Below are 26098 nucleotides of genomic sequence, written 5' to 3' on the forward strand. Positions count from 1 at the left end.
TAGTAGAACTGTGTGTATAAATCAAGAAGAGTCAACCACAGGGTCTGGGCTAAGGCAGAGAAAGAGGCTTGAATCTTCACTTTCTCTTGTAGGGAGAGTGCTCAACAGCTTAAGGATATGGGCAAAAGTAGAAATGGGAAGTTTGGATAAGATACCAGGTCAAACCATACCCCTTCATCTAGGGTCGAAACATGATAACCCAAAGATGGCAACCTCACAGAAATGTCTAACCTCAACACATGAGAACTGTCTGCTGAGTTACAAGGCCAGAGTCTAGTGATATCTCTGGTCTGAAGGCCCCCAGCTGGGCCAAGAAGCAATGCCTCCAGATGCCATGAATAAATCTAAGGTGAATATTGGGGACAAGGGGAAGAAGAGAAGAATAAAGGAAAATTGAGAAAGGGAATAAAAGATGAAAGGATGAACAGGGAGAATAAATTAAATAAGATAAAATAAGCACACAGTATGAAGGGGGAGGGAGTCAGGATGAACAACACAATTATTGATAATCCTTTCTAGAATTGCCTATTGTCCCGCATGTCTCCTAGCAAGACATATATGCACAGCCTTGGGTGCTGCAGCTTTTGTATAATCCTTTGAAGGTGCAGAGATGTGTGTTTGCAAGCTTCTCTCCACCTACTGGGATCTGGCCTTATTCAGAAACTGGAAACAAATCAACTCCTGAGGTTTTCCAAGTACTCTAGGCAACTGGAGATGTTAGGGACAATATAAATTTTTTAAAAGCTTAAAAAACTAATTAAACCCACATTAAAAAATTACAAAAAATCCCTTTAAATGAGCACTATTTTTGGAAATTGCTCCATCAATGAGCTGAGCTGGCTTCCCCATTCTCACCTATTCTAGCCCCAAGGTTCAACAGTACTGGAATGATCCCTTGGTGCTGTTTACATGATCTCTTTCTCTTCTTTTTTTTGGTGGGGGGGGGGGATAATGACCAATAACAGGTTAATTGAGTTTATCATCATCATCACAGAAAACCACAGCCAGCATAGCCAGGAAGTTAAAACATGTATTACACCATATGACAGCAAATAGAGTTATAACAATCATGACTGAATGATTTCTCAAAGAGGGTCTCACTCAGTACCTGTCACCAATGGGGAACTCCAACAGCAGGCACCCCTTGTCTGGGCACATACCTGCCAGGTGGGAAGGACTTTCTCTATGTCGTTCAAGTTGATTCCTTCCCCATCTTCCAGCTTCCCTTTTCCACACCTAAACCCAAAGCAAGAACAAGAGAAAGAGAAAAGAAAAAGAATGAAACCTTCCATTTTGTTCCCATCTAGCAAGTACAATCTACAAAAGGGAGAGAGGGGAAATGGTAAGAGATATTTCTAGCTGGTGTGAAGGGCAGATTTCACCCTCTCCAAAAATTTTTTAGCAAGGCAATGGAGTTAAAAGTCACACAGCTAGGTAATTAACAAGTATCTGAGGCTGGATTTGAACTCAGGTCCTCCTGACTCCAGGGTTGGTGCTCTATCCACCTATTTGCCCCTCTCCAAAATTCTTAAGAACCTTGGGGATCCCTCTGTAGACTGCAGGCTTCTGCCTCAGTGATGACCACCTCCCTGGGGTTTGTTCACAATAGACATACTATCAAAGCTTGACCTCCTCCCAAGTCAGAGACCGTGCTAGTCTTTGTGGTCTGTGTAGCCCATTGAGTGTAGGAGACAACTCTAGGACAATAACAACATGGGTATTTACCTTACCACTTCCCACAGAATCTGAGAACCCAGAAGTTGGGAAATAGTTCTGCTGAACCCCCCCACCCCCACAAAGGAACCCCACTGATAAGAGAGACCTGAAAAGTGGTCATCCAACTTCTATCTGAAAATACACAAGAAGAGACAGTCTACTGACTGCCTCTTAAGGCAGCCCATTATTTCTTTCAAGAAGACTGTTAGTTTTTCCTCATATTAAATCTAAATTGGTCTCTTTGTAAATTCTAGCTATGAATAATGGTTCTTCCATCTGGGGCAAAACAAATTACATCAATCCTTCCTCCATAAGATAGGTCTTTGGTTACTTGAGAAGAGTTATCACATGTCCCTTAATTCTTTTTTTTCCCCATGGACTAAATATTCCCTTCTTTCAAATGATCTTCACAAGTATGGAGCAGTGGCCCTTGGGCATTCTGCCAGTCTTCTTTATGTTTGAGAATTTTTCAATATTCTTCTCAAACTGATCACAGTACTATAGATGTGCTCTGACAGGGCAGAAAACAGAGACACTGTCCCCACCTCATTCTTGGAAGGTAAGCCTCTCTTAATATAGTCCAAGATTGCATTAATTCACTGATGTTGATAGTGACATAAGAATTCTCTCTTTCTTTCCTTCCTTCCCTCCCTCCCTTCCCTTCTTCTTCGATCATTTCCTTTATCTTTCAAATCTGGTCCCATTTAAAAGACTGAAATTCAGAGAAGTTAAGGGATTTATCAAACATCATACAAATAATATGGGTTCAGCCAAGTCTTTTAATTCTATATTCTATGGTCTGTTTATCACATCCTGCCTGCATGGAACAAAGATCATGAAAGAAAACTTGTAATGGTCAAGAAGTCACAACAATTGCAATTTGCAACAAAAAAAAAACCTAAAAAAAAAGTCACAACAATTGGAAAATTGGTGGAGGAAAAGAATGGAGGCACAATGTGACTTCTCTGAGGTGTCTTTATTAGCCTGGCATTTAAGACCCTCCAAAACCTCACTCCCTGCTCCTTTTCCAGTCTTATTTCAATTCTACTCAATAGGATTAATGTTTCTCTCCAAATGGTGAACAGTAAGTTCAATCATTCTTTTAAATAATATTATTGAAAAATAAATGAATGAATGAATGAATGAATGAATGAATAATGTTATTGCATGAGCCTCTTTCCTACACACAGAACTGTGTTGGTCCTTGAGGTAAATAAAAGATGACAAACATGATGTGGCAACAAAAAAAAAATCTTATACATTGAATGAAGAAAGAAACAATTTACACAATTAGGAAGTAATGATGCTTCTGTAGTTCTGCCCTGATCACATCATATCTAGAGGATTGCATTAATTTCTGAGTGTCATCTCAGGAGGGGAACTGATAAGTTGCAGTACTGACAAGCAGAACTACAATAACAAGAAGATAACTTTATAGGACATGTTATATCGATCATGTCCTACTCTTTGGGACTCTTATTTGGGATTTTCTTGGCAAAGACACTGGAGTGGTTCGCTATTTCCTTCTCCAGCTCATTTTACAGATAAGGAAACTGAGGCAAACAAGATTAGGTGACTTGTCTAGCAAAAGAGCAAGTTACATTTGAACTTAGGTGTTCCTGACTCCAGACTTGGTGATCTATCCACTAAGCCACTTAACTGTCCCAAAAATCAATCAATAAAAAGCACTTATTAAGTGGCTATGGGGTAACTAAAACTAAGAGAGGTTGAGGGACTTATCCAAGGTCACATGGGTGGGAAGTGTCTGAAGCATGAACTGAACACAGGTCTTCTTGAATGTATTAGGTCCAACAGTGTATCTACTGGCCAGGCTTCTAGAATTTCAAAGAAGAAAGAGAAGAGGGTCATTTCTGGCTAGGATAATTGAGAAGGTCTCACTGGAAGAGGTGGTACTTTAAAAGATGGACAGTATTTTGATAGGTGAAGGTAAGTATAGGGAGCATTTCAGGTAATGGAAATAGCAAGAGCAAAGTAAGAGAGGAAGGAAAGTTAACCTTGTCAACTCTGGGAAGAGGTTATAGGAGATGGCAGGTGTAGAGTCAGATGTTGAGTTAGAGTCAACCTCAGAAGTCATCTTGTCCACTACCACCACTCCTCCAAGTGTTTGGTTTTGTTTGTTTGTTTTATGGTTGAATAAACGTAGATTCAAGTATGTTAAATGTCTTGACCATTGTCACAAAGGTATAGTGAGAATCAGAAAAAGATACTGGAACCCATCCTTCTGACTCCATAAAAAGTTAGCACCAAAATATGCTGAACTTCATCATACTCCAGCATCACAGCCTTATAAAAAATAAGTCCTCTTCTTCACAGCAGCAGTGACCTCAGAGAAGTCACATTGCTCCTCCATTCTTTTCCTCTATCAGTTTTCCAATTGTTGTGATTTCTTGACCACTCCATATTTTCTTTCATGATTGAACCAGGGACCAATCATCAACTGTGTACAAACAGCTGCTATATAGGAGATCTGTGTCCCAAAGCTATACAAATTATTTAAGAGATTTTTGAAATTTATTTTGGAGGAATGGGTTGTTCTGAAATAACCTCATTGTCAATATTCTTTCCAGTGGGATGAATTTCCCAATGGAATTATGGTGCTGTATGGAATCTCTAAGGTTTGCAATCTTGCTTCAAAATGAGTTTTAGAGGAAGTAGCAATTTCTAAGCAAAGCCACAAGATGGCAACATCTTTCTGTTATAGACAGCTCGTCCTAGGTGAACTCAAGTGAACCATGACTTGGCCAGAGACCTGTGAATCTATATGGAAATTCTGAGACTCTGGCGGATTTCTGCTGATCCTGGCAAGCCTACCTGCAGAAATCCAGAGGTGGGACTGAGTTGGCCACAAGATGTTGCTATAATTATAAGCAGGAAGGTAGGGAATATATTCTCCCCTGAAGATGCACCTAACTGGTCTTTCTTTTTTAAATGGTTCATTTGTGTAATGGATATGAATCGCTTTGATGACCTTATTTTTCCTTCTAATTACCCTCTTTGTGAGAAAAATATATAAACATATACATAAATACATATACATATATATATCTGGTCAATGAAAATGGCTTCAAATCTCTTCTGCTCTCTGTCTCAGTTTCTTTATATGGGTCTGAATGAATGTAAGGTTCTTCTGAATCTCTGGGAAATTTTTTCATGCTTCTCCTGAAATTGTCATACAAGAAACTCTTGACCCTATATCAATCTATACTTGAATTGACCAACATCACTCATTTTAGTTCACTACACATTATCTTATTCATCTTGCTTGTATAACTTCTTTTCTCCCAATTTCTGTTGCTTGCTCCTAATGGTCAGTGCCCATACTGTTTGTACAACCCCAGTGATGGGCACACAGCAGGTTCTAGGAATATAAGCTCTTTGAAAAAAAAAAAGACTATTTCACTGTTTATTTTTGTATCCAAAGTCTGACTCATAGTATTGCTTAATAATACTTGCTGCAGCTGATTATAAAAGCTTGATTAGTTAAATTGAGTTGTAGAAGCTGTAAAAGGTCTAACTCTAAAAACTGTTCTTTCATGGGGTCTCATGGTATATTACAAAGAACTGACCACCTCCTGAAAGGGAATCAGGGAATGCTAAAGCCCAGAACTTCCAGACATGATAAATTCTTTTTTTTTTATTGGAATTTTTTTCAGTTACATGCAAAGATAGTTTTCAATCATCTTTTTGTATGTTTTTGAATTCCACATTTTTCTGCCTTCCTCCTTTTGCTTCCCCCTCCCCATGACAGTGAGCAATCTGACATAGGTTATACATGTTCAAATGACATGATACAGTCCAACATCAACTGAAATGATCTTTAGTACTATGTCTGAGGTAAGAGCAAAGTTCATTGAAGGGAGAAGACAACTGCTAAGGATGATGTTAAAGATCATGGATTCTGGATTATGAAGAGAAGGTAAAACTATCATCTCAGTTTGATTCTTGTTATCTTTACTGAGAATTATTTTTAGGTTGAAAAGTACAACACATAAATAGATAATGGGGAATTAAAACCCAAGATAAGTGAGATTTCTTTTTTTAAAAAAAAAAGCTTTGCAGAATCCTCAATAATTTCAAATGATAATCAATCTTGGAAAATTAGGTTAACATCAGAATTTTTGAATGTTTTTAGTTGCTGAGTCACTGTTGGTGAATTTGTGTTACACTAGAGAGGGGATGCAGAACCTAGGACAAAGTAAATGTCCAGGGTTACAAAACTGGTAAATAAAAGATCCCAAATAAAGGATAACTGAATTTCAGAAGATATTTGGCTTCATAATAATGTGTACAAGGTAAGGAAGTACAATAATAATTAGAATTCAGAACTAGTAGAATGACTGGACTTAATAATAAGTAATTAATAGACTGATGTTGACTTAGAAGGAATTTTCTAGAGGAGTACAGAAAGGTACTACCCCTTGAGCCTTTTCTGTAAAAAAAATTATCATTAAGTAGGCTGAAGGTATATATGCTATTAAATTTGTCAGAGACATGAACCATTAGATAATAGAATAAGTATCCAAAGATGATGTTGGGCTTCATCACTGGACCAGATATATGAAGATAAAATGAAATGGAGATAAATGCAAAACCTTAGTGATTTAAAAAGCAGCTGTAAAAAAGTCCCAGTATTGATAACATGGAACTAGATCACAGTCAATATAGAAATACTTTAAGACACCAAAAACTCAACATGAGTCAGTAATATGACATGGTGGTCAAAAAAACTAGTAAGTTAAATAAAAAGGATGACATTCAGAATAAGAGATGTGATAGTGCCAATTGTGCTTCTCTTATTGTAGCCCAAGATCATATCAGCTTCCAGAATTTCCATATAACAATGCTGACTCATACTGTGCTTGTGGTCTGCTATAACTCTCAGATCTTTTTTTCCTCCAAAGAAGAATCTATCCATTTCTTCCCTGTTTCTATACTTGTGAATATTCCATATACTTGAGAAGTTTAATTTTTGACTCCAAGTAGAAAATTTTACATTTACCCCTCCTGAAGTTCCTCTTACTAGTTTGAGTTTTGTATTTAATCCAACAGAATTTTTTTCAATTCACAGAGTTTTGAGTCATCTGAAAAACTGAGAAGCATACAATCTTTGACTTTTCCAAATCACTGATAAAAATGTTAAATAGTTCAAGGTCAAACATTTCAACAGAGATCTGACAAATTGACATAGAACCATTAATGAATATTCTAAGCTTGAGTTGCAAATTCATCTAATTGTATCATTATTTAATCTTCTCTTCATCTTATCTGCCAGCCAGGATGATTATATTTTATTATTTGGCAAAATCTAGTTAGTTTAGGAACTCTGTCAAAAATAGAAAGAAAGTATGCTCTCTCCTCTTCATAAATTCATAACAGTTCTTTGAAATTACCACTTCTTTTACTAGATGTTCCCTATTTTTTTAGTGATTCATTCTAGATTTTTTTCCAGGAATAAAGTCAAGTTCTATGTTCCCTAGTTTGTATTCTCTTCCTTTTTAAAAAACTGATAGAACATTTGACCTTCCACCCCCTCTTGTGGTCCATTTTCTAATTTTTTTTTAAATACCTCTGACAGTGAAGGACACAGAAATCATACCCCCCCCTAGTTTTTTTTCAATCTAGAGGATGCAGCTCACCTGAGCCAGATAAAAATGAATTCATCAAGGATAACTAAATAATGTTCTACTTTTGTTTTATATAGGGTACAGTGGATAGAGTGTCAGGCCTGAATCAAGAAAACCTAAGTCTAAACTTGGGCTCAAACACTTCCTAGCTGTGTGACCTTGGGCAATTTGTCTTAGTTTCCTCACCTGTCAAATGAGCTGGAGAAGGAAATGGCAATCACTCTAGTATCTTTGCCAAGATGACCCCATTTAAGGTCACTAAGAATCAAACACAACTGAAAATGACTAAATAATAGACCCTGCTTTACTCATGTTTGTGCTGTCATTTCCAATATAAAGATATACCCTTTGCTAGAAACAACCGAAGTGAAGAAAGAAACGAGAAGCTGTATGTTTTCTGTTAATTATCATTAGCCCTTCCACTCCAAGTGATGTTCTTATTCATTTCCCATAGCTAAACAAAACCCTAGGAACAACCCCAATGACACCTTTGATTAATACTTAACTTGATAACTCTAGTTCATTCTGAATTGTAGCACTCATCATACTCATAAAATCATCCTGTTACCTGCCCTTGCTTTCCCATCTTCTATACTTACAGTTTAAAAATCTAAGTTAGTGAGTTTCCTATGCATCCACATCAGTTTCCTCAGACAATGACAGTTTTTCTTTTTCACTGGATTTGTCTTCCTTTGAATCTTCAGAATTTCAGTTTTGAGAGTGTCCCATTTCTCCTGGAATAAATTCTCCTATTTTATGTTAAGTCCATCCTATTTCTCCCTCCTCTGAACTTTTCAAAATCTGTAACTCCAAGGGCTGTAAGATTAGACAGGCTTGCCAACTCCCAGCTCTAGATGGAAGGGATGATTGTGGTTTCCCTTCCTGGAGATAAAAAATTAATTTTACTCCTCCTGAGGAGCCAGGGGGAAACAGTCTCTAGGGACTGTCTATATCACTCTCATATTCACTTTTCCTTTGCCATAAAACAATAAAAATTAAAAATTCCACAAGAAAATTCCTTTCTCTTCTAATCCTGTAATAGAAGATGTTTGCAGACATTTCAGATCTTTCTGTGGAATTGGGTAAAGTACAGCTTCTCTGGTTTGCAGGTTCCATATTGAACTACTAGGAGTGAAAAAGAAAATGACAAACAGATACAGTGTAATGATCAGAGACAAGACTACTGCCTTAACTGAGTGTGGGATACAGAATGGGCCTGAAGGAGTCTACAATGACTTCTTGATAGGCCTCCCAGACACCAGTAAATCTCTTCTGCAATCCACTCTTCATACAGCAGCCTAATAATCTTTTAGATTTTTACTCATTTCTCCACTGAAACATTTTACATACTACTAAATAAAGTGGAAACTCATGATCTTGACACTCAATGTCCTCTACAATACGGCTACAACCTAATTTTCTTAGTTTCTACTTCTTATCTTCATATGCTTTAAATTCTAGTAAAATTTGACAACATTCTGTCTTCTGTTGTTGTTCTGCCATGTGAAGTATCCAGAATGAACTTTTTCCAACCAATCTTTCCAAGTTAAAGAGGCTTCCCTTTCTTCCAGGTCAATTTTGATGTCACCTCCATGAAACTTTTCATGATCTTTCTCCTTCCCCAGATGAAAGTAATTTTTTTCCCCTCACATTTCTTTAAAAACTCATCTTATTTCTCCTTTATACTTATATTTTCTCTTGCATCACTTATGTCTTCAAATTCCTTGAGAGCAGGATCTGTCTTGCTGATAGTAGGAGCTTAATAAATATATTAAATATTGCAAAAGCATTTAAGTTGGAGTCTGATGAAGAGTTCAAGCATTAGTTTTGTCTCATAGTGTGTGACCTTAGACACACTACTCCCCGTATAGGTTTCAGTTTCTTCATCTGTTAATTTTAGGGTATCAGAATAGAGTACACTTAAAGTTCCTTATAGCTCTTATATTCATTGATCCTCTGAGCAGTCCCTCAGAATAGAATCCAATCTATGTAGAGAGCAATCAGAGGAAACAGGGCAAGCTTATAAATGTCTTTTCCAAAAACTTCACAAAGTTGGGGGCTGATTCTTTACTTTCCCCAAAGGTTTACTAATTATTTACCATTGGACAGAGAAGCTAGGAGATGGAGAAGGACATTTAGTTCAAATGTCTGTTACCAACTATCCACTGGAATATTTGAAATTATTAAAGAGGTCAAAGGAAAACAGGATTTGGACTACCAAAATTCCATTTCCACAAAATATTTCAGGGGCATTCTTTTTGTAAAAGGATATGCCTTGACTATTTTAGCATGGGGCCTGCTTAGGCAGTTTATATTCAGTTAATAAAGGAGAGAAAGGGAAGTTATTAAGGGACACCCTTTTTTAGTCACTGTTTTAAGATGGGACTTTTGGCTCCAGGACCAGAAAGTTGGGATCTTCTGACTTCTTCCATGACTTGCTTGATTATTAAATGGATGAAAGCCTAGTGCTAGAACCTTTGGAAACACCAGTTTGCAAGAGGGTCTGGAGTCAGGAAGACCTGAGTTCAAATTCAGCCTCAGACACCTATTAGCTATATGTCACAAGTTAGCAAGTCACTTAACTCTATTTCCCTCAGCTTGCTCATCTGTAAAAGGAACTAAAGAAGGAAATGACAAACTACTCTAGTATCTGTCAAGAAAACCCCAAATGGGATCCCAAAGAGTAGATCACAAGTAATTTAAATGACTCCCTGGGAGTGAAGCTGAAGCAAAAACTGGGACCTACAGTGTAGTACTATAAGAGTGACATACCTTTGTCAGCCACATCTTCTTTTCCTTTCTCTATCCTCTTTCACCAGATACCATCTTTTCTCTTTCTCACTTCCCTCTTCCCTATTTCTCCTCTAATGTTTTCCTTTCCATCTAAACTCTTTGAGGGCCAAGTCTGTTTTGGTCTTTCTTGGTGACCCCAGCACACTGACCAATCTCTGTTGACTAACTTTCCTCCTTCTCTCTCCAATTTTCCTTTTTTTCCTACTTGCCCCTTTTTTAACCTTATTTTCCTCTTTCTTTCTTTCTTTCCTCTTCACCTACATCCTATTTTCTTTCTATCCTTTCTTTTCCACTTCTTTTTCCTCACTGCCTTCTCTTCATCCATATCCTATTTCCTCTTCTCCTTCTTCTGGGTCCTTGGCTATGCCTCCTACTGAACCTGTTTCTTCTACCTAGCAGAATATAGCCCCACTGGGAATCATAAGAGCAGTGAAAGCAGTTAAATTCCAACTCACAAAAAGTTAAGAGCTGGAAAGGATTTGAGAGAAAAGTCACGAAGTCCAATTTTCAACCAAAAAAGAATTCTCTCTAAATTAGAACTGATAAGTCTTTGCTTAGGTCCAAGTTCTTAAGGCTTTGCTAGGACAAAAGTGGAAGGAGGCAAAGCACTGAATTCACCACCTATAAGGGGGTTTGGGGGTAGAGAACTCCTAAAATAGGAAGAAAGGCAAGCTTACCGGAAAGAATCAAAGGTATTGGCAGCCCAGATATCAGTACCCAACATGTCCATAGAGTTGTCTTTGTTGCCATTCTAAAAGAGAGGACAGAAATAGAGATAGAAGTCATTATTCTGAGAGTCACAGCATTTCAGACCAGTTCACATTCACCCCTTTAAGGGACAATCCCTAATATAACACCTGCCAAGGTTCTATGTCATGCATGCACTTCTATCTGTCTTTCAGAAATTGAAATGTCATCCTTAGAATGGTGGCTTTGAGGGCATCTAATCTAACCCAGCCCTGTAGAAGGATACTGTCTCCAACATCTGGGACAAGGAGACACCCAATTTCCACTTGAAAAGCTCCAGCAAAAGGGTAACAATAACTACCTGTCAAGGTAAGCCTTTGAGATAATTAGATGGTGGTAAGCTTTTCTTTATATCAGCTTTCCTGTACCTCCCTTCCACTGGTAACACTTCTCTCTGCAGTCAAACAAAACATTGCTAATCCCTTTAGTGCATGAGTCCCCTTCAACAATCTGAAGACAGCTGGGACACACCCAGTTCCTTCAACAGATCTTCCTATGTCATTATGCCTAGTACCTTCATGATCTCCATCATACTCATTTGGATTTATTCTGGCTTTTTTAATGTCACTCCTAAACTGAGAGACCCTGAATGGATCCTTCCACCAGAGGCGACAAGAAAAAATAAAATGTTTCTATTTTTACCTCCACCTAGAACCAGAATGGCACCAAATCCGATGTATCATTTCCAGAGGCAGCATGATAATCATTTTTAAAAATTTATATTCATAGAGACTTGTGAGAAATATAGAAATTTTACCAACCCATCACTGTGGGCTGTAACCAGTCCCATATCTACAATCCACAGAACTTTTGTAATGGACAAAAACCACAGCAGGAACTCATCCAAAATAGTTGACTACTACTTAGTACTGATGTGAATGTCTAGCATTACTGGGTAGGGGGCTAACTTAAAGGCTAATATAATTTGTTTCAGAAAGCTGATCTGGCAGTCAGTCATGGTCAGTAGGTTATCTCTTGATCTGAGAGACTGGATCTTTGGTGTCTGAGATTTTAGGTTCCCTGTTAACTTTTCCCCAATAATATAATTTCCAATTTCTCAATGACATGAATGAGTGGGTTCTTTCCACTTCTACTAGGACCTCAATTCAATAATTAATCCTTCTCTTTTCTAGTATTTCACCTTCCCTTTTACAGATAAGCATACCCAGATTTCCTCATATTAAAACAAAAACCAAACAAATGTGCTCTCTGGACCCTGTTGTCCCCTCTACCTACTTTGTGGTCTCTTTCCTTTTGCTACCAAACTACAAGAACACATTATCTACAATCATTGTCTCCATTTATATGCTCATTCATTTTTGAACACCAGGAATTTGGTTTCCAAATTCACTGAATTCTCTTTTCTCCTTCCTGACTTCTCTGTAGCATTTAATACTGGTGACTGTCCCTCCTTAAAAATCCATTGAACTTTCCTAGTTCTCTCATAATAATTACTCCTTTGGGGAAATTTCTTCTTTTTTCTTTTGGTCTCTGTTTCTGGTCCTATGTTCTTCTCTCTCTACATTTTTATCCTCAGTGAGTTGAGTTTTACCATCATTTCATGCCAATGGGGCAGAGAGAGGGCTCCTTCAATAGAGCTCTAGGCCTGGAGTCAGAAAGACCTGAGGTCAAATCTGAACTCAGACACTTACTATTTATGTGACCCTGGGCAAGTCACCTAACTTCTGTCTGCCTAGGAGGCAGCTAGGTGGTTCAGGGGATAAAGCACTGGACCTGGAATCAGGAAGACCTAAGTTAATATCTGACCTCAGACACTTAATAGCTTTGCGACCCTGGGCAAGTCATTTAAACTTTCTTTACCTCAATTCTTCATTTATAAAACGAGCTGGAGAAGGAAATGGCAAAACAATTTAGCATCTATCTTTGCCAAGAAAATCCCAAATAAGGGGCAGCTAGGTGGTGTAGTGGATAAAGTACCGGCCCTGGAGTCAGGAGTACCTGGGTTCAAATCTGGTCTCAGACACTTAATAATTACCTAGCTGTGTGGCCTTGGGCAAGCCACTTAACCCATTTGCCTTGCAAAAAAACCTAAAAAAAAATCCCAAATAAAGTCATGAAGAATCAAAAATGCCTGAAATGAGTGAACAACAATAACAACAAAGGTCCCTTCCAGGTCTAAAATACACTGTAACACTACAATGTTGACATCTGTATCTATTCCATCTATCTAATTTATCACATGACCCTGTTGTATACAGAAAGAGCACTGGGTTTGCATTAGGTTGAAATCTTGACTATACTTACCACTTGTGTGACTTTGGATGATTCTCTTAAATTATCTAAATTGCAGTTTTTCATCTTTATGATGATATGACTAAGCTAGGGGATCTCTGGATCTAAAATTCTGTAATCATTAGTGACCACCTCATGTGGTCTCTCAGATTTATCTGTCCCTATCCAATCCCATTGACATCCCAGAATGTTCTCTTTTCTCCACATTTTTCCCTTCCCTTTTTTTCCTCAGTAAGTAAATATAGCTTATTTGACCACTTGTCTTCTGCTATCTTTCTTCCTCTAAATTATACTGCTGTCAGAATAATACTATCGAGAACATTACTTCCATTATATTGTTTCTTTGCTGAAGAAGCTATGATGGCTCCCTATTTCCTACACTATCTAGTTAGAACTCTTCTTTCTTGGTGCTCCATAATTCAAGACTTTAACATTCAATTTGACTTCCCATCACTCAGAAACAAATAGCTTCTCTGTTAGAGAAGTTTCAAACTTTTTCTGACTACACAAGTCTGCAATGATCTTTTTTTAACCCCAGAAAATCTTACAGTATATTAGTCAATATCCATAAGATTTTTAATATTTGTCCTGATATGTGATTTCATCATTATAGGGAATTCCTTTGTCAATAAACTCCTATGATGAATGCAGCTTGATGGTCACTGCCAGGGACAGCATATTTCAGCATAGATCTTCAACCCAGATCTTTCCAGGTTTCCTCTCACCCTAGAGCTTAGCACTTAATTATTTTCTAAAACAATTCAAAAGGCATTCATGTAGTGTCTATTAAGTATCAAGCATTATAGGGGATGCAACAAATGACTAAGAAATAGTCCCTCCCTTAATATTATTTATAAAGCAAGATTGTTACTCCTTGAAGGCAATGAATACATTTTCTCTTATATTTATTCATTTAATAAACATTTCAGAGTACTTAATAGCTTTTCACAGCCTGGCTCCAAGCTATCTTTCCAGCCATGTTACAAATTATTCTTCATTCACTCTAGTCCAGACAAATTGAATTTCTTTCTGTTTCCAGTGAAGGAACAATAATACCACCACCATCACGAATGATATTAAGTACCATCTCTGTGTTCTTCCACACAAAATGCACCAATTCTTATCTCCAACTATGAGAATCTCTAGCCTCCTTGAGACGCACACCATCACCCCCCCCATCCTGCCAGATGCTAATACAACTCCCCTGAAATGCTCTCATTTGCTTTTAAATATATAGTATTATGTCCTTATATTTATTCATTCTTATATGTTATTTCCATGATAGAATGTAAGCTCACTGAGGGCAGGGACCATTTCATTTGGGGGAATTTATCAATTGTTGTAAGATCAATTAATTAATCAATCAATTTATTAAGCATATGTCTATATTAATTAATGCTTCCCTGTGACTCCAGCACAGAGAAGAGAGATAAAAGTTTGGTATAGCAGAAGAAATGTTGGATTGGGAGGCAGAACTGAGTTGAAATCCCGTTCTATCAATATTTGGATGACTTTGGTCAAGCCACTTAATTTTATAGTTCCTTCAACTATAAAATAGAGATCTAGAAATAGAAATCTATCTCATTAAATTACTGCAAGAATCAAATGAAATACATTGAAAACCTCACACTACTATATAAAAGTGAGTCATCATTTAGGAAATATTTTCAAATTGATTAATTAGTTCCCACATCAGAGAGTACTCCTTTTCTTACTAATCACCAACACAAGTCCTACTCAGTTATCAACTCCATGATAAAAAATCTAAAAGGCCCCATTCTCATACTAAGCCCCAAATTATCCCTATTTATAACATAATTCTAGCATTTCTCCATTAGTCATAAGCAAGATTCATCCAAAGATCTCTCTCTCTCTCTCTCTCTCTCTCTCTCTCTCTCTCTCTCTCTCTCTCTCTCTCTCTCTCTCTCCCTCCCTCCCTCCCTCCCTCCCTCTCTCTCTCTCCTTGGCCAAAAACATCTGAGAACTGAGAGCAGCTCTCATTGAACAGGCAGGATAAAAATAGCAAAATGAAAACAACCTCTGCCCTCAGATGGAGCTCATCAACTCTCTTCTTTGATGTCACTTTTTATGATTCCCCCCCCCCCCCACCTGAATCCTCTACTTTAGACCTTTCTAGCTCACTTGCCTACCTAGATTCCTAGTCCTGGTCCCTGTAGACAGACACTCTATGTCCTGATGTGACATCAGCATATTTCAGTATCAGAAGAAGATGAGGAAAATTGCAACACTGAGTTCTCAAACAATATCATAGAGAAATGGAAGGAATCTCAGGGTCTCCAAACAAAACTCTCTTATTTTACAGATGAGAAAACTAAGGTCATATATTAAATAGCACTTTAGCCATTCTCCTGCTGAAGTTCTGCATGGAAATCACATAAATTTTCCTTCTTTCTATCTTCCTTCCTCCCTTTTTTCTATCTTCCTTTTTCTTCTTTTTTCTTCCTATCTTCTTTTCATTTTCTTTTCTTCTCTGTTACCTCAGATAAAAATGTCCCCTCTCTCTCCTCAAATTTTCTTAATGCATTTTGGCTGAATCATTCCTTTGTCCCCATCACAGATCTGACCCTGTATTATAATTATTTCTGTTCATCTACACTGAATACTAAGTGATACCTACTTAGTAAAGTATAAGATCCTAGAAGCAGTAATTATTTTTTTCTGTTGTCGTTTCAAAATTTTCTGCCCCCCCAACTATCACAGCACATCTTTTACATATCAAGTCACTACTACATATTTGTTGAATTGAATGACACTATCTCTCAGCATAGACTTCAAGTTTCCACATCAAGCTTATTTTCCAAAATCCTCTACTGTTGTCACCATTAATACATCACTTTCTTCTTCAAGGAAGAGAACCTGTCTTCTCTTTTTCATGAAAGTCTCTCCACATAGAGCTAGGACCCTGGAATGCTTGCCAGCTAATTAAATTGGCTCTGCTTTGTAATCAGGGGGCTATGCAGGGTGCTGGACCCAACTGCAGCAGGGAGCGGGGCAATTACTTAAAGATGGCAAGTGTACAGCCAAGCCTGAGATTGAAAAATAAGCCATAACAATAAAACCTCCTCAAATCAGGATGGAGCTCAAGGGCAATGAGGAGAGACAGGGACATCAATCTTCAGCTTTCACCTGGGGGGGGGGGATGGACCTTGGGTGTTCTTCCTGCACTGGTAGGCAGAAAAGGATCCCAGGGAAGTTCAATGTCACCTCACCAGAAGATTGGAATGTTTGTGTGTGTGTGTGTGTGTGTGTGTGTGCATATACACTCAGATATATGTATGTCTAAGAATTAACAAAGATAGTACAATCCCAGTGAGGCAAGTGATAACAGGGAAGAAAAAACAGAAAAATGTGACTTATATCAAGGTAAAACACCCAACTCTTGGGCCTGGAAACTCCCCGAGTGAGCCAAAGGACCATGACCAGTGGTAGGAAAAAACTGCAAAGTAAATAGAAAGAATGACCCCTTGTTTACTCCCTTCCAAAAACATTGACGATTTTGATAACATGTGGACCTTGAGTCGTATTCTTGGAAAGGTGTTTTGTTTTAATGACAAGAAGGATAATAGCCATTATTGCTGTTTTCTACACAAAGACAATCAAGCATTTTCAATGTCTCTTAGATATTTAACTCTAAGGTAGTAAGTAGGACTGCTTCCAGAGCAGTGACTCCTAGATCAACAGGAATACCTGTACCTGACTAGTATTTCCTATCCAGTGACCCCAGGACATTGCTATTATATGCAGCATATTAACACCTGGGACACTCTTCTAGTTTCCTGTATAATAACTCCTAGTTATTATTATTGCTTCTTGTACTGACAGCATTGTGGTTTCCTACACCATTATAACACCAGTATTTCACACCCCCCAGTCACAATCGGATTAAGTATAATCAGGAAATGTTTAGCAAAATAAACATAGAATACAACACAAATAATGTTAATTTGTGGCTTTCTTTGTCAATGGCAGTCATAGTGATCCATTTGTATTTGAGGGTAACACCAATGATTTACAGCATAGTGATACACAGACATCATTATAGCTTCCTAGATTTTACTCTATGGGAAGAGAGGTGTTGCAGACCTAGAGGAAGAAGACTCATCTCCATAAGTTCAAATCTGACCTCAGAACCTTCCTTGATGTGTGATCCTGGGCAAGTCACTTAACTGTTTGCCTCAGTTTCTTCTATAAAATGAGTTGGAGAAGGAAATGACAAATCACTCCAACATCTTTGCCAAGAAAACAAAAACAAATCTGAGGATAATTCTGCACCTGACTCTTCCTTATTCAGGAATCATGAAGCGTAAGACACAACAAAACAACTGAACAACAACAAAACTACTATGCACTGAACATTACTGTTATATCCAGTATAGTAACAGCCAGACATTGTAGTTTCCTGCATGATCACACTTAGGCATTGCTATTATACTTGATCTTCTCATACATTATAATTTCCCAGAGATTGCTGTGGTGACTAACAGAGTAGCAACTAGACTATTATCTTCTTGTTTTTTCAATTGTTTCAGTTCTTCATGACCTCATTTAAGGTGTTCTTGGCAAAGATGCTGGAGGGTTCATCATTTCCTTCTCCATCTCATTTTACTAGCCCTGCACTCGGTACACTGTGCTACCGAGACGCCCAAACAACTAGGCACATGGGCTCTATCATCTGTTTCTAATATTGCATGCAACATTTGTAAATAACTACAGTTTTCTAAAATAACTGGACCTTCCTATTGTTTCCAGATATTACTATGATTTCCCAAAGGGTACCCTTTGGATACTGCAGTTGTTGTTTGTTTGGCATTTAAAGCCCTTCACAACCTAGCTGCAATCTACCTTTACCCATTTACTACTTGTGTGACCTTGGACAGGCTTCTTAATCTCACTGGGTCTCAGTTTCCTAATCTGTAAATTAAGTTGGTTGGACTAGATGGCCTTTGAGGTTCCTTTCAGTTTTGGATCTATGACACTCATTTCCATACATTATTCCTTTTGACATACTATATGGTTCTATAAACTGGCTTTCTTAGTAGTCCTCAAAGACACATGATATTCCTTCTCCAAGTCTTTTTACAGCTCCCCATTCTTCTCTCGTGTGCACCTCTCAGACTCCCTAATTATCTTTAAAGCTCAATTTAAGATCCACCTTGAACACAAAACCTTTTCTTTTCCCCTTGGCTGTTAGTATCTTGCCTCTGTAATTATCTTGTATATTAATCTTGCATATGTTTCTATATGGATTTGTTATCTCTACCAGTAAAAGGGTAGAGAATATTTCACTGTCTTAGTACCACCTAACTCAAACACAGTGCCTTGTATATAGTAGGGGATTAATAAATAAATTAGCAAATTGGGTGATTCAAGGAGGTGTCATGATGACCTCAATGGATGAATCTAATGCCAAGGTCAGCAATTATAGTTGGAACCTCAGAAACTAGAGAAGCCCTTTCCTTTATGGTCTCTCTGCCTTTCAAACTGGGTCTCCAACCAACAAGACAAAGCTAAATTTATCTTTCCAATCCAAAAAAGACTGACCTGAAAAAAAATCTGGATAATTCTGTACCCGACTCTTCCTTATTCAGAAACAAACCGTTGTTTGTCAGTCACGTCTCTTTGACGTCATTTGGGGTTTTCCTGGCAAAGATACTGAAATGGTTTTCTGTTTTCTTCTGCAGGTCATTTTGCAGATGAGGAAACTGAGGCCAAAAATATTAAGTGACTTGCTCAGGGTCACATAGCTATGTGTCTGAGTTTGGATTTGATCTCCTTCTTATTCTACTATGCCACCTAGCTGCCCATTCAGAAATAAAAGTAGGACCACTGACCACCATGTCTCCAAGTTTTATCTTTATTTTTCAATTAATCAATCAACAAGCATTTATTAAACATCTCTATTTTGGGGTCCTGGAAGTCCCAAATTCCTAAATTCAAATCTGGCCTCAAACACATACTATACCATGTGAACTAGGATAAGTCACTTAATCCTATTTTCTTCAGTTTCTTCATCTGTAAAATGAGCTGGAGAGGGAAAGAGCAAACTACTTCAGTATCATTGCCAAGAAAATCCTAAATAGGGTCACAAAGAGTCAGATACAACTGAAACAACTGAACAATAATTTTTTTTAGACCCAAACTGTAAAATTGAACATGTCTGGCCTGTAATAATGATTGAAAGAGACAGATAACAGTTATATCAGTGGCTAGAGAAATTTTTCAAAAAACTTGGGCACTTTGAGCGAATTGGTGAATAACTTAGGACCAATCATTTAAGCTCTCTGGGTCTATCTATATAACATGTTTATAAAAGGTTCCTATTTCTCAAAAGCATTGATGTGATAACATCGAATTGTCTTTGTGACAATATCATTATGATAAACATCTTTGTGTTACAAAACACTGTCAAGTCCTAGTTAATGTCCTACTTAGAAGACATCTATGACTCAATGATGTTACAATACAAGAAAAAAAATCTAGATAAAGTCTTAAAAAAAGAATTTAGAAGGTCCTTCAGTTCTCAGCCCACTGGGTCAAAAATTCTTGAGATAGAAGAGACAACAAAAGATCTTCCAATTTCTTCATTTTATAGATATAGAAACACTAGATAAGGAAACTAGTGAGTTGGAGAAGTCAGGATTCAAACCCAAGTCCTCTGACTCTTTTTACTACACCACAGCCAGAGATAGAAAAGTCTCCTTCCATCCAAGACCACTTCACTTTTGTGCCTGCTCACTGCCAAGGCATCTAACACCCTCTGAGAATCAGCCCATAATAATTCATCATTGCTGGAACTGGAAAACCTTAAACCCTGAAGCTTCAAATATCCCATGTACTCCCTCAGCAAATGGCATTAGCTTTTTACCATTCTCTAGATGCTCTCTGCTCCCACCCCATCCCCAGCCTTAAACTTTGGAAATCACTTGAGTTCAACTTCAAGGGGAAATATAGAAACTCTCTTTGTCTTCTTCCCTTTCACTCTTCAAAAAACTCTCCATAGATCCTAGGCCCAGGTTCTATCAGTACCTCCACCATGAAATGATGCTGGATGACTCCAGCCCACTCTGATCTCTTCCTTCCTTGAACTCCTAGAGAAGTGGTGTCAGATTTAAACAGCAAAGGGGGGAAAAACAGGGGAGTAGGGGTTGTGTCACTAAATTGTGCAGAAGGCTCCTTTGCAGGCTACACATTGACTAAGAAAACCACTTTAATATTCATGGGGGAGGAGGGGCATTTTGTTTACTTGTAAACAAGAATATTTTATTAATGTAAAAAAACATTTGTACAAAATGAGAATAAAAAATAAATAACCCCCCCAAAAGAAAACCACTTTAACATTAAGTTTTACTATATTTTAATTTAATTTTGTTAAATATTTCCCAATTATATTTTAATCTGGTTGGGGATGAGGTGAGGATAACAGTTTTGCAGCATGTCTGACACCCCCGCATCAGAGTTAAATCCTGTTTCATCTTGTCCTCTGTTTCAATGTTACTTTTCTCTCCTCAGCAAAGCTGTAAGCTTCTCTAAAGTCTATTTTCCTCCTACATTCCCCCACAATAGAGTACTATCATTTAGCCATATAGCTGGTGTTTGATAATGCTTGACCTTTGTTTTTTCAAAAAACAAAACAAAACAAAACAAAACACTACATCAGGGAGGTGTTGCCATGACATGCATGTTTTGTTTTTATTTTAATTACTGAAGGTAATGAGATTAAGTGACTTGCCCAAGGTCACATAGCTGGGCAATTATTAATGTCTGAGGCCACATTTGAACCCAGGGCCTCTTGACTCCAGGGCCAGTACTCTATCTACTGTGTGAATTGGATTTGAGTGAGGTAGGGCCATACTTTCCCCTCCAGAATTATCTGGGTCCAGTGGTCAGATATGAATCAGACGGCCCTGAATGTGATGCAATCAGGGTTAAGTGGAGCAGCTAGATGGCACAGTGGGTAGAGTACTGGTACTGAAATTAGGAGGACCTGAGTTCAAATCCAGCTTCAGACTAGTTGGGTGACTTTGGGCAAGTCACTTAACCTTGACTTCCTCTCATCCAGGGCTATCTCCAGTTGATTTTAATAATTATAATAACAGCTAACATTTATATAGCATAGGTGTGCTAGGTGCTTTATGGAAGTAGAAAGTGAGTTAGATTTGGGGGAGGGGGCAGGAAAGATGCACCCTGTGTGACCAAGTCATTTGAACTATCTGGTACTCAGTTTTCTCATTTGTAAACTGAGGGACTTGGATGAGATGATCTCTAAGATCTCTTCTATGTCTACGTCTTTGATCCTGTCATCCTATCATCACAAGGCAGTGTGATGTCATTAGTCAGTCAATCTATATTTATTTATTAAGCGCCTACACAATGTCAATCACCATGTTAAATACTGGGGATACAAAGACAGATAAAAGACAGTCCTTGTCTTTGAGAAGCTCACAATCTCATAAAAGAGACAACATGCAAATAGCTATGTATAAACAAACTATTTTAAAGATAAAATGGAAATGGTCAATGGGGATGGGGAAAGGTTTCTTGGAGAGGATGGTGCATTAGTTAGAACTTGAAGAAAGCCAGGGAATCCAGAAAGCAAAGATGAAAAGAGACACATTCCATTCATAGGGTACACTACCGAAAATATTTGGAATTAAGAGATATATGACCTTGGACTGGTAACTTCCCTTCCCTGGGACAGCATCTGTACAATGAAGAGGGGTAGAGTAGATAGGGCTTCTCCAAGTTCTAGCTTTCTAGACTCAAAGACAAACACTGTAGCAGGTAAAAATGTGCATAGGGTGCCTAAGAACAAGACTTGGAAGCATCTCTTTCATCTCTACCAAAAGTATCAACAAGGAAATTCCAATCCTGGTTCTCCAGGCCTGTGTCTTTCCAAGAGATAACTTCTTTGGTTAATGTGTTTTTCTGACTCCGTTAGGGCCCCAATCTTTTCCTATTTTCTTTCTCTAATGAAAACAGATGAGGGAGAACTGGGAAGTGGTGGCTGCAGCCAGAGTTAACTACACTTCCCTAGCGATCCCTGACCTTGTACAACACTCTCTCTTTGATAATTAGGTTTGTTTGTTTGATTTTCTATATGGCCTGTATTTGTATTTATTCCCAACTGTGACAGAAGAGGCTGGCAGCCTGCCCAGCTTGTTGTTGCTTCTGATAAAAAGTGGTCACAGTAACTCTCAGTGCCTGTTTCCCAACTCCCACTCAGGCCCTTGTGATCTAACCAGCTCCTAATCTTGGAGATGGAAGAGGCAGCAGGTGTAGGGCATGAAATGTTGGAGAAGACCTGGGTTTGCATGCTGCCTCACTTTCCAGCTATGTAACCCAGGGCAGGGCACATCATATCTCTGGGTCTCAGTTCCTCCTATGTAAAATCAGGGAGCTGGACACATTGTCTTTTCCAGCAAGGGACTTACATTGTGCATTGCCTGGCACCTGAGCTTGTTTGCTGTTCAGTTGTTTTAGTCAGGTCTGACTCTTCAAGACCCCATTTGACATTTTCTTAACAAAAATGCTGGAGAGGTTTCCTATTTCCTTCTTCAGTTCATTTTACAGATGAGGAAACTGAGGCCAACAGGGTTAAGGGACTTGCCCTGGGTCAAACAGCTAGTTAAGTATATGAAGCTAGATTTGAGGAGTCTTCCTGACTCCAGATCTGATGCTCTCCCGGCTTTGCCACCTAGCTCTCCTGGGCTTGGGCTACCTCTCAAATCCCTGATGTTTGCCCTTCATTCTCAAAGACCGTGACATCAGGGAGGTGATGTCATGACAAGTTCATGAATCAGATTTGAGTGAGGAGGTGTGGTGCTAAGTCATCAACCTCACTTTCTCCTCCAGGGCCATCCTGGTCCAATGGCCAGAAATGAATCAGGACGACTGGAAATGGCCCTGGATGTGAGGCAATCAGGGTTAAGTAACTTGCCCAATGTCATACAGCTAGTAAGCATCTGAGGCCTGATGGGATGTGAGTTCAAATCCTAACTCTGCTATCTACTATCTCAGCAAGTATATATCTTCTGTGAGATCATAATTTAGAACTGGAAGAAAATTTAGAGGTCACTGTGTCCAATCATCTCATTTTACAGAAAAGTATGCAGAGACAACATAGCAATTAAGTAGCTTTGCCAGAAACTATGCATTTACTAAGTGTAGGAGATAGGTTTTGAAATCAGTTCCTGACCCTAAAGTCCAGAACTTTACCCACTACTCCATGCTGCCTCTGATGCCCCTTCTGGAATGTACCTTTGTGGCTCATCAGACTCTATTACATTTAAATGGACGTGTATTATTATTATTATGGGCCCATGCCTATTTCATTAGACATCTGTTACATCAGACTTCCATTACATTTATATGGCCCACTTCAGGATCCCACGGGTAAGTAGGCTTGGAAGACCCTTGAGAGTAATATCTGGGTAATTTTTTCAAATCTATATTTCCAGTCCCTAACATAATGCTTTGTGCATAGTAGCCACTCAATAAATTCTGTATATGAAATTCCACAGAAACACAGATCTGTTATAAAAGCAAATAAACCATAAAGCTTCTTAATTCTTTCTGGAGGCATTCCATAATAACAGCAAACACTTAATACACTGTACTCTAAATTTTGCAAAGGATTTAACATATATTATCTCATGATCTTCACAATAACTCTGGGAGGTAGGTTATTATTACCCCACATTTTACAGATAAGAAAAAAAGGCTTGGAGAGGTCAGTAATTTATACAGTAAGCAAAGCAGGATTCAAACTCACACTTTCTGTCTCTAACTCAGCACACGAGCTGTCTCAATTAGGAAGGAAACAAGCATTATTTAGCATGTGCCAGGACAGATATTCTCTCATTTGAGAGGCAGATGCTATTATTTGTTCCTTTTTTAAATTTGAGAAAACTAAGATGAAGTGACTTACCCAGGGTCACATAGCCAGTAAGTATCTGAAGCTGGATTTGAACTAAAGTCTTCCTGACTCCAGCCTCTATCCACTTAGTCTCCTAGCTGCCTTAAATCTGCTCCACCAGCAGCATGGATAGTTATTCAAGAATGACCCTTGCTCTCTGCCTTTTCCCCCTTTTTTCCATCCCCTAAGCCTTATTACATTAGTTATCTGAAATATGACAGTAGTCTATTTGTTAAGAATCCAAAAGTTGAAAGCTTTGGATACAACTCATCTCTCTTGAGTGCTCTCTGCAAACTCTGCTGTGGTACTATTGGCAGGGAGCGAGGTCATGTCTTGCCAGGGTGGCTGGCTGCTCCAATGACAGTCTGGCTTTGTTTTCTCCTAAGTGGGAAATAGTTCCCTAATAGGTTTTCTTCTAATTCTGCTTTAATGCATCCTTCATACAACTGCCAAAGTAATATTCCACAAGCATCAATCTGGTCATGGAACACCACTACTTAAAAATCCACACTGGCTCCCTACTGACTCCAAAGTAAATCAATCAGCCAGCAACCAACAGGCATTTATTAAGCACTATGTGCCAGAAACTACTATGAGTGCTGGGGTTACAAAGGCCAAAACCTAGCCTCAAGAAGCTTACATTCTAATGGGGAAAACAACATATCTATTTCTTAACAAGTCTTGCCTCACATGCATCAGATAGGCAAAGATGATAAAATTTTTAAAAAGAGATACAATTGTTTGAAGAGCTGTGAGAAAATAGGCCCACTAATGAACTGCTGGTATAATTGTGAATTCATCCAGCCATTCTGGAAAGCAGTTTGGAGTTATGTCCAAAAAGTCACTATCTTGGACATAAATACTACTCTCTGGTTCAATGGTATCATTATTGTTTTTTTAAGTTTTTGCAAGGCAAATGGGAGTTAAGTGGCTTGCCCAAGGCCACACAGCTAGGTAATTATAAAGTGTCTGAGGCGATTTGAACTCAGGTACTCCTGAGTCCAGGGCCAATGCTCTATCCACTGTGCCAACTAGCCACCCTCAATGGTATCACTATTAATCCTATACCCAAAAGAGATTAAAGAAAGAGGAAAATCATCCAGACTTATAGCAGCTTTTATTATAGTAGCAACCCATCCCCACTTCTAAAGAAATAAATAACTAATATTTATTAGAGAATAGCTTAATAAATTATAGTTAAATTAAATATAATGAAATATCTTTGCACCATAAGAAATGTGAAATGGACAGTTTCAAAGAGAACTAGTTAGATCTGGATAAACTGATTCATAGTGAAATGAAAAAAACCTGGACAACAATTTATACAATAACAACATTATAAAGAAAAAGATCTATAAAAGACTTGAGAACTCTGATCAATATAATGATCAGTCATGATTCTTAAAGACCCAAGATGATAACCTCCTGAGAAAGAGAGGTGAAGGATTCCAAATGCAATTAGAGATAATTTTTGGATGCAGCCAATGGCAGAATTTGCTTTTCTTATTCTGTTACTCTTAGCACAGCGTCAGACACCGTTTAGTCCTTCAATCATGTCTGACTCTCTGTGACCCTGTGGATCATAGCATACCAATACTGTCCATAGAATTTTCTTGGCAAAGACATTGGAGTGGTTTACTAGGTCCTTCTCCAGTGGATTAAGGCAAACAAGCTGATTGACTTGACCACAGTCACAGTGAGTGAGTGTCCAAGAGTGGATTTGAACCCAGGTCTTCCTGACTTCCTGAGTTCAAATCGCCTCAGACACTTTATAAAGCTCCAACCACCTTGCTGCTCAAATAAGGTATTTAAATATTTATTGAGCGATCTGTTTTTTTTTGTTCATTAGGTAGATGGGAAGGACAGAAAATAAATAATATTTGATTTAATTTAAAATAAAATTATTTTTTTAGATTTTTCAAGGCAATGGGGTTAAGTGGCTTGCCCAAGGCCACATGGCTAGGTAATTATTAAGTGTCTGAGGTCAGATTTGAACCCAGGTATTCCT

The 26098-nt window shown here is 38.2% G+C and overlaps 1 protein-coding gene across 7 annotated transcripts in view; it reads right to left on the reverse strand.

Annotated features, from left to right (window-relative positions):
• CTIF (cap binding complex dependent translation initiation factor) overlaps positions 1-26098 on the reverse strand; it is a 464369-nt gene that overhangs the window by 296937 nt on the left and 141334 nt on the right. For all 7 annotated transcript variants that reach the window (XM_074204166.1, XM_074204171.1, XM_074204167.1 and 4 more), the window contains 2 exons: positions 10832-10905; positions 1161-1236 (listed from right to left, as the gene is read on the reverse strand). In XM_074204166.1, the coding sequence (XP_074060267.1) occupies positions 1161-1236; positions 10832-10905 (150 nt within the window). The remainder of the gene's footprint in view (positions 1-1160; positions 1237-10831; positions 10906-26098) is intronic.

The sequence above is a fragment of the Macrotis lagotis genome, chromosome X, assembly GCF_037893015.1.
Source record: "Macrotis lagotis isolate mMagLag1 chromosome X, bilby.v1.9.chrom.fasta, whole genome shotgun sequence".
Classification (NCBI taxonomy): domain Eukaryota; kingdom Metazoa; phylum Chordata; class Mammalia; order Peramelemorphia; family Peramelidae; genus Macrotis; species Macrotis lagotis.